Source organism: Trachymyrmex cornetzi, unplaced genomic scaffold (assembly GCF_001594075.2).
Source record: "Trachymyrmex cornetzi isolate Tcor2-1 unplaced genomic scaffold, Tcor1.1 scaffold83, whole genome shotgun sequence".
Classification (NCBI taxonomy): domain Eukaryota; kingdom Metazoa; phylum Arthropoda; class Insecta; order Hymenoptera; family Formicidae; genus Trachymyrmex; species Trachymyrmex cornetzi.
The window spans coordinates 2,533,618-2,542,227 of record NW_017300169.1 but is presented as its reverse complement, the minus strand read 5'-3'; the positions used below and the strand labels follow the sequence as shown (position 1 = coordinate 2,542,227).

Here is an 8,610-nt window from a genome sequence, read left to right as displayed (position 1 = left end):
ATCAATAAAATTATAAATCTTATAAAAGCTGTCTCTACAGGATATTTTATATAATATGAATGAATTATGCAAATAAGTGCAAGGAAAATTCTATTAGATTTAATAATAACATAGAGTTTTTTCTGGTAACATATATAAAACATATTCTATGCATAAATCATGTATGCAAATCCAACAGATATAAAAAAAGAAAAGAAATATATAATATCATATATGTAGAAATACTAAATTTAAAGATAACTCTGGACATATTCATACTGTAACATAAATGTAACAAGTATTACATAAAGAAAAGATATAGTCTTAAAAAAAGCGACTATCTCGAATCACCAGATTATTGTACTGCTTGCACACTGAAAGCACGCACTCTCATGTACACTTTTATTTCATTTACTGAAACTTGTTGAGTATATGCCCCAAAAATAATTAGAAAAACTTCTTTTGAGGAATTTACTCAAAAAATTCAGCAGGCATTAATTAAAGCGGCACTATTTGAATACGCATTCACAGACAATTACATTTTCGCACGCTAAATGAATAGGTATGTTCTGTATCTTTGTAGATATATAGATATGCATTTTTGCTAAAATTTTCATGTATTCGACGATGTATTTATCAGAAAAATTTCGTATTGCGGGTGCCCCAAATGATATCACATTCTTAGATGGTTGAGCAGTAAAAGCCTTCTCAATCCTAACATAAACAGGCTATTTGTCATTTTGAACATCAAATCTCACGATTCTCTGCTAGCAACCGTTGCATCTGGTATGGGCCAATAACGGCGGCATCTATAATTACAGAAAGTTATATCCATAATCACAGAAGGGAAATTATATCATTAGTTACAATTAATTTTACGTAGTGGGATATCGAGATAAGGGAGTAATATATTTATAAATTTCTCCGACTATAAATTGTTTACACAAGTCAGATACATATATATGCAAACATATTCACCTAGCATTGTTTTCTGCTATGTGAGGTGGTAACGATGTAGGCGGTGGTGGTGGTTGACGCGAAGAAGATTTTGGCGGTCCACTGCTGTTAGAATCACTTTCACTGCTCTCTTCGGATTTTTTACCAGGCTCCCGTAAAAGATGCGAAGGTACTCCCCTGGGAGAAAGTCTCAATACTTCAGATTGCGGTCTCGTTCTGTGTTGCGGTCTTTGGAACTGCAGATTCAGCTGACTAGCGTCTGTCACATATTTTTCACTTTGTCTTCGGCGGCGCAAAGCGGGCGTACATCCAGTTAAATTTTCGTCTTCGGCAGAGCTGGCTGAAGTTAAAGGTGACATGATTGGTCTAGCGTCAGATAATGCTATGCGACGGCAATGTGCTGGCGCTTCCATATGTGCTGTCAATGGTTTACCTCTGACAGCTAAAATTTGCGAACGTTAGTACGGAGAGGAACTAGTATGTGGAAATTAATTTCACGTATATACATTTTCTTATTTTTTAAATACAAGTCATAGTCTTCAAGACTAATGCTATTTTATTTGTCAAAAATATTTTTATGCAAGGGTTAAATTCTTTTGTAGGATATTGAAAACTCATGCACATTTTACTATTACATAATATTTTATATATATAGTTAAGAAATTTTAATATTTCTTACTTTGACAACACGAAATAGTTTGCAGAAGACTTATTCACACAATGTGTGTGTGTGATCGATATAAAACAAATTTTTTTAAAGGAGTAACATTTGAAAAGTAATTTCCTACTGTGATTGTTTTCTCCACGCAATTGTTTAAAAATATAACAATAAATTTTTGTATTATATTAGAGTTATATTACATTTCATAAGTTTTCTCTAATAATAACAATGATACAATGTAAATAAATAATCTTTAAAATTATTAAAATAAAACACCACATAGTAACAAATTAAAGCGTTCAAAGCGTAACTTTTTCAGTATCTTCAGTGATACGTTGCTTTCTTTACAAAATTTTTAAGAACAATATATATCTTGTCAATTTTTATCATAATCTTGCATGTCGTAAATAACAAATATAGGTATAAATATTATATATCGACATTATTAAAGAATTTTCTATATTATATTAGTTTTACTAACTATTTTCTTTTTCCTTAGTTGCAGTCGCGGGCACGGGTAGTTTTTCTATATCACTTCCAGTTCCCGCCTTGGTATTCGGAGTATTAGTTTCTGGCGTCGATTCGGATAGCGAACACCTTGGACTTTTAACAGGAACTGGTATTTTACTATGAACGATGTACGTCCTACTAGATGTTTCCTTCTCTTTATTGTCCTTATTATCACGAAGCGGTACTGCATTTTGCACAGTAGTCGAGGCAGTAGTGACATTGATCGATTCCTTTTGCAAACTCGCGTTCGCACTCGGTCGATTCTCAGTAGCGTCGTAATATATCGATGGTTCTTCCGGTCCTGGATTAGGACTAGCTGGACTACCTGCCGTGCCGTTCGTTAATTTTTCTACAAATTTAGATAATGCAAATATTCGCATTATAAGTACAAAATGGATTGCGACTAACACACTAACTCACTAATTGATAACAGATTTGAAAAAAATAATCACACGTACTTTGTAATGGTTCCCTATCAGCACTAGTTTGCACAATTGTAGCACCACCAGTTGCATCTACCACTCTGATTTCCAATCTACCCGCTACTGCTTCTTCCTCTTCTTCTCTAGGAGTGTTAACCGTTGCATCAAAAGGAGAAAAAGCTACTGCTGGTAGACTAGATCTTCTGACTGGTATGGTTTGTTTTGGCTCATCATATCGAGTGGCAATATTCCTCATAACATCAACCTCATATAGCAAATCATCAAATGCTGCTTGCTGAACCTATTGCCATCGAAATTTAAATAAGTCTGTGCAAAAGAAATCAGTAGTGAGCCACCCACAGAACATAGTACGAACCAATGGAGCTTCGAGATAAGCTCGAACATGTGGAGCTAAAACCGGAACACTCCAAGCTCGCGGAAGTGCACCTTGTAATTCTGGATACTTTTCGATACCCGCGATATTTAAACATCTATGCGGTACCGCTGGTCTCGGAGAATCTTCGCTTATTTTAGACAGTGCTGTGGGCATTAAAGACTGCTGTTGACACACATTTGAGGCATTTGATTGAGCTGCGTTAGGTTTTGTATCCAATTGCTGTGAGCCCTCGACAATACCTGTGGACTGCATACATAAACTTGTTTAAATTTCAAGCATTATTTGAGCATTTTCATACTAATGCATTCACGTGTCCCTGCTAATCTAATCTTTTTATTGTAATAAGCAAGAATTTTTACTTGTGGCGGTATGGATGGGGCATTTGTCCCTTTGTGCTCAGGACTCTGCAAATTTTCCCCTTTCCACTCGTTATCAGTCTCTTCAGAATCGTCAAATTGTGACTTCCATTGTGAAGCCAAAGTCAATCCTCCTCCGCCTTTGGTCACTTGCTGCAGGGCGGATACATTGTCGTCGTCTATTTGTGCAAATTGCGTAATAGAACAATCACGTACCGCCGACCGTCCGCTTCTTACTTGTTGTCGGCTGTCTGCTCTTCTTCTGGGTTCTCTTCTGAGAGGTTCTCTTTGTTCAGTTACCTAAAAATATCGAAATATCAAATTTGCATAACTATTGTAATCTCTGTTACATTAAGTATAAATTGCATACTCACCGGACTTTGATTTCCAACGTATTTAGTATTAGTTACATCGTAAGAGCAATAGGAAGCATCAACTTCCGTCTGTATACGAGGACTTGGTAATTCACCGGACGTTCCTTCGGGTGTAGCGATGCGTAAACGGGCGAGAGTAGCGGGTAATGTAGCACCGCTTGCTGATTTTCTAAGTGGCGTTGTTGCATTGGTTACTGTTTTAAGGCGAGGAACTTCCGATGCCGAACGTGCAGAAGCCATCAATGCGTCTCCTTCGTTATCTACCTGCTTTTCTACTGGCGTCGGAACTTGAGATTCTACTGCCATCGAAACTGCCCGTCGTTTTTTGGGAGATCCTATGTAATGAACGATAATTACTATGTAATAAGGATAACATAAACATTACAATATAGGTGAACAATATACAAACCTTGGGTTGGCAAAGGTGGCATAGGCTGTTGTGCAACTTGTTGATGCGTATTATCCGTCGTTGGTATTGTGGCATTGCAATTTTTATCCCTACCATGATTGCTAATAGCTGCTGCAAATGGCACTGGAGAACCTTCTATTCCACGTTGCCTGTTTCTTCTAAATATACTTTCGTAATCCAATTGTGCCTATGACAAATAAATGTACAATAAGAAATGGATCTTAGGATAATAAAAAATAAAAAATTGTTTAAAATATAACAAGATGTCTTAACAAGATTTAAGATAGATAAGATAAAAATACTTATTTTTTTTATTTCTTACATCTAACTCCTTCCTGTTATCCGGTTCCACGTTCTCTTGATTATTTGTATCTACATTCGTAGTCGGAGGCTGATTGAGGGTAGTAGCTGTAGTAAGAGGAGGTGGTACAGCTACTGTAGGTAATGATCTAGTAGTTGATAAACTTTCATTAGCTATTAATGGCCTTTCCCAATCGTAGGGATCATTTGGTTTTACACCTCTACGTTTCATACATCGTTCAAAGAGACCAGCTAACATACCATAATCTGGTTTATCTGCATATTCCAAACTCTACGAAAGGATTACGAGTGTTTTGTTATTACAAAGATAAACATTTATGTGTAAGTTTAAATCATATCGGAAATTACCTGAATGTGTTCTAAAAAAACTCGTAGATCAGATGGGAGATGTTTTAAAAGTAATCGATGATCGTATTTCTCTTTCATGAGACCCACCTATACAAGATATTATGAACTTTAATAACGCTTCTCTAATTTTATGTATATGTGTGTGTGTATATAAATAAATATATAGATAAAACTATATGTGTATCTTATATGAAAATTTCGCAGGACTTACTTGTTCTTTATCTTTTATTTTTCGCCAAGGCAATTGTCCATTAACGAATTCGACTAGCATATAAAACAGTGACCATAAATCATCGTGTCGGCCCATCTCTTTATTTTTATGTGCATTGACTGATGCATATCGGACGGTTCCTCTAAATCCTGCAGCAGCACGAGGCGGTCGCACTTCTCCTGTACTGGTAGTAAATTGTCGAGCTAGACCAAAATCTAACATATATACTAGTCTGGAGTTGTAGGGATGGCGACCAATTGAAAAATTCGACTGTAGGATAGAATATAAGATAGATATTAATATTTAAAAAATAGTACAATTTTAATATGTATGATTCAACAAAAGCGTAGATGATTTTGTACGCAACTAATAATGTGCAAACCTATACTATACTTACAGGTTTAATATCTCTATGCAAAAATCCCACTTGATGAATACTTTCTATAGCTTTCAAAATTTGAAGACCAAGACGTAATGTAGTAGAAAGTGAAAAAGCTCCTCGCGGTTGCGCCCTGCGCAATTCAGCCAAATTTTTTCCTTGCAATTGCATTACAACATAATTAAATCGATCGTTGCGTCCACAGCCAATAAAACGACAAACATGGTCTTTACCTAAAGCAGTAAATTTTTTAAATATAATAATCCACGAATAAGGAAACCTTGGCTCAATTTTGTGAATATAAATATCTAATGGAAAAGAGTTTTGTACTAACCCTGTAATTTTTTTAGTACAGCTACCTCCATCTTTAAAACTTGTTTCGGCTGCCGTGCAGATTCGACTTTAAGGGCAACTTGTTCCTTCGTCATTAAATCGAGACCTTCGTAAATTTCACCAAATCCACCTCCACCTATTTTTCTCACCTGTATATTAAAAATACATGTTTGTTTTTGTTTTTATATATTATATTTAGTTCGAATTGCTTCAAACAGCAAATTACATCAATATAAAAAAATATATTGTCTCCTTTGATGTAAAAAAAAGTATCTCTTTAAAGGACTCATTTTGTTAAAAGTAGTAAATGACAAGTAGTGAATGTCTTAGAGCACACACATGAGAATAAAAAAAAGCTTACAACTTTCCAACGCTCTTTGACCACATGGCCGGGCTGCAGCAGGTCTTCGCTCGTCATAGTTATATTATTATTTTGATCCGTGCTTTCGTCGCCTACATTCCTCAACGCCAAATCCTCGGTATGATTCGCAGGCCTGGAAAACGCAAGTGACAGATTATGTGATAAATATATGAAGGACACAATGCAGCGTGACAGCGCTGATCACGGCTAGTCACCGCTGGTCACCGCGCCGACGACGTAAGCTGTCAATGCAAAACGCATCTCGAGAATACGAATACGATTTTAACCTGAAGTGACAAAATTGGTCGATACGCGCCCTGTGCTAGGCAGCCATGATTGCGTGCGAGAGAAAAGTGTTGCTGGCTCGGTTTCTTATTATTCGGTCTTGAAGCGAACCTCCATATCAAGTGATCCTTCGATCGCTCGCAACTTGCCTCTTTCTCTCTCTCTCTCTCCCTCTCTCTTTCTCTCTTTCTTACTCCTCTCGTTCGGCTTAGCGATCGTTACTCTGCCAGCGTGATGATTCGACTCGCCGACTAACGGATGTCACGGAAATCAATTGAGGCTGTCGGGCACGTACGATTCTTTTTCGCAATTTCGTTGTTGACTGGCGGTGCCGAGGAGTCGACGGGCGCGGGCGAGCATCGTTGGCGATCGACGGTGGATCGACGTGAGGCGCGACATAAAAAGCGAGCTTCTTCGCCGCCTACGACCAATTAATAGTCACGTCACGGCGCGGCGGGATCAGACCGATCGGACGTTCGCCGCGGAAACGAACGCTGTGACGAACGCGGTTTTTGCCTGTTTTCACACTTCCGATCCAAATATATATATATACAATAGTACTTTATTTTTACTAACAATGTCGTCTGCTAGAAACACCGCGCTGACGGCGGTCGGCGCGGCGCGGTGCGACGTCGACGTTACTCGTTGTGCGTGACGTACTCTCTCGATGGACGGCCGTCGCACAACGCGCGCGCACAACTTGCTTCACAATCCTCTCGCCGCCATCCTCCTGCCGGCCGGAATGCCGTTCGCGCAACGCTCTCGGATTGCCGCGTAGCCGATCACTCGCTCCAATTCGCTCGTAGTGCGGCTGCTGTAAAAGTTGCCGTCAAATGCCAGCGGGACGGCCATCTTTCAATTTCGCACCACACGAGAGTCGTAGTGCGCGAAACCGCCGGGAGATAGCGCGCGCTGCACCACGATCGATGCACATTGCACCCTCGTGAGCGCCGTGCCGTGCCGTGCCTCTCTCTCTCCTCTCGCTCTCGCTCTCGCTAGTTCTCGCTTCCTCGTCCTTTTCGCTTTCACGCCCGCGCCCACTCGCGCTGACTCGCGCCAGCGACGCCTAACGCCGCTCCTCATCGTCCTCCTCCGCCCCTTTATTATTCGGCTTTATTATCTCTCGTAGATCTTGCGCGTAGATCTCCCTTACCGCGTCGAAAGTTCTGCATGGTCAAGTAAACTGAAGTAAACTGAAGTAAACGCATCGGCGCGACTACCTTCCCTTTCATGGCGCTGCATTGCGACGCTAATCGTGGAAAAGAAGATCGCCAGAGATACTCATTGCCCATTCCTGCAGTTTGTAATAATTGCTATTTACGTGGGTAGACACTACAAATCGAGACTCGAGTTCCATCGAGTTCGTAATCCAGCCAACTCCTCATGAATCATCAATCGCGTCGAGGATAATTACGTTATTCTTTTACGAACATTCGGTTATTTATAATCGAGCTGTATTAGACTGCAAGCTTCAGAAGCGCTTATTAAATTCATAAGAATTGGCCGCAAGTCGCGAGTAGAGTCGCACACCGCACATTCTTCCGCGTCAACTGTTAAATTATTTTAAGAAGACGGCAATTTTTTGTGACAGCTGGACAGTAGACGAGCGTAAACACACGGTATGATACTCCGCCTACACGTATACATATATATACGTAATTAAATTCTAATTAAAGATTCGATTGCCCGTTATTGTGTAATTTAACAAAAGGTAAGATCTATAGCTATTAATTACAGCAGAATAATTAGGGAAAATACTCTCGCTATTTTTTTTCATACAATTATACTTTTAATTTGCAGACATTAATTTTGCAGTCTCTTGTCACAATTATACGGATCGAATTTGGAAAAACATTTCACCATTGGCGACATCCTTCGGTTATATTTAAGGCATAAAGCGCTTATAAAATTTTGACCGCTCGCTCTCGCGGCTCCCTTTGCTAGAGGGCATAATTTAAGTTTAAACGTCTATTTTTAAACGGCCCCACTCGGCATATAATACACTCGTCTACCGAGCAGCATCTTCCTCCGCGCCTGGCAACTTTTCCAACTTGTTTCCATTTTTCTCTCACTCCGTTTTCTTATTCCGCGCGGACCAATTATGAGCCGACGTTGCAAACATCTGCGCGTAAATAAGAATAGCCTGGAACGCGGAATACTTTGATTTTTACTCTTTCTAAATAAGCAAGCGATATATTCGTTACCATTATCTACAGGGTGGGCCATCTATTGGTACGTTTTTAAAAATGCGATCAAATGAGCATACATTGATATTTTTTATTAATTTTTTTTAGAGGGAGCCACATG

The 8,610-nt window shown here is 39.1% G+C and overlaps 1 protein-coding gene across 4 annotated transcripts in view; it reads right to left on the bottom strand.

The window, feature by feature from the left end:
* Positions 1–335: 335 nt before the first annotated feature.
* Positions 336–8,610, bottom strand: part of Asator (tau-tubulin kinase asator) — a 9,661-nt gene continuing 1,386 nt past the window's right edge. The window contains exons 1-15 of one of the 4 annotated variants that reach the window (XM_018519608.1): positions 6,880–7,229; positions 6,019–6,151; positions 5,659–5,806; positions 5,343–5,557; positions 4,946–5,215; positions 4,735–4,821; positions 4,388–4,657; positions 4,066–4,252; positions 3,657–3,991; positions 3,286–3,582; positions 2,906–3,172; positions 2,566–2,830; positions 2,079–2,456; positions 958–1,378; positions 336–788 (exon numbers count right to left, since the gene is read on the bottom strand). In XM_018519608.1, coding sequence (XP_018375110.1) covers positions 734–788; positions 958–1,378; positions 2,079–2,456; positions 2,566–2,830; positions 2,906–3,172; positions 3,286–3,582; positions 3,657–3,991; positions 4,066–4,252; positions 4,388–4,657; positions 4,735–4,821; positions 4,946–5,215; positions 5,343–5,557; positions 5,659–5,806; positions 6,019–6,075 — 3,252 coding nt within the window. In that variant the 5' untranslated portion in view covers positions 6,076–6,151; positions 6,880–7,229 and the 3' untranslated portion in view covers positions 336–733. Of the gene's footprint in view, positions 789–957; positions 1,379–2,078; positions 2,457–2,565; positions 2,831–2,905; positions 3,173–3,285; positions 3,583–3,656; positions 3,992–4,065; positions 4,253–4,387; positions 4,658–4,734; positions 4,822–4,945; positions 5,216–5,342; positions 5,558–5,658; positions 5,807–6,018; positions 6,152–6,305; positions 6,852–6,879; positions 7,230–8,610 lie in introns of those variants that run through there. The other 3 variants (XM_018519607.1, XM_018519606.1, XM_018519609.1) reach the window with 3 other exon arrangements.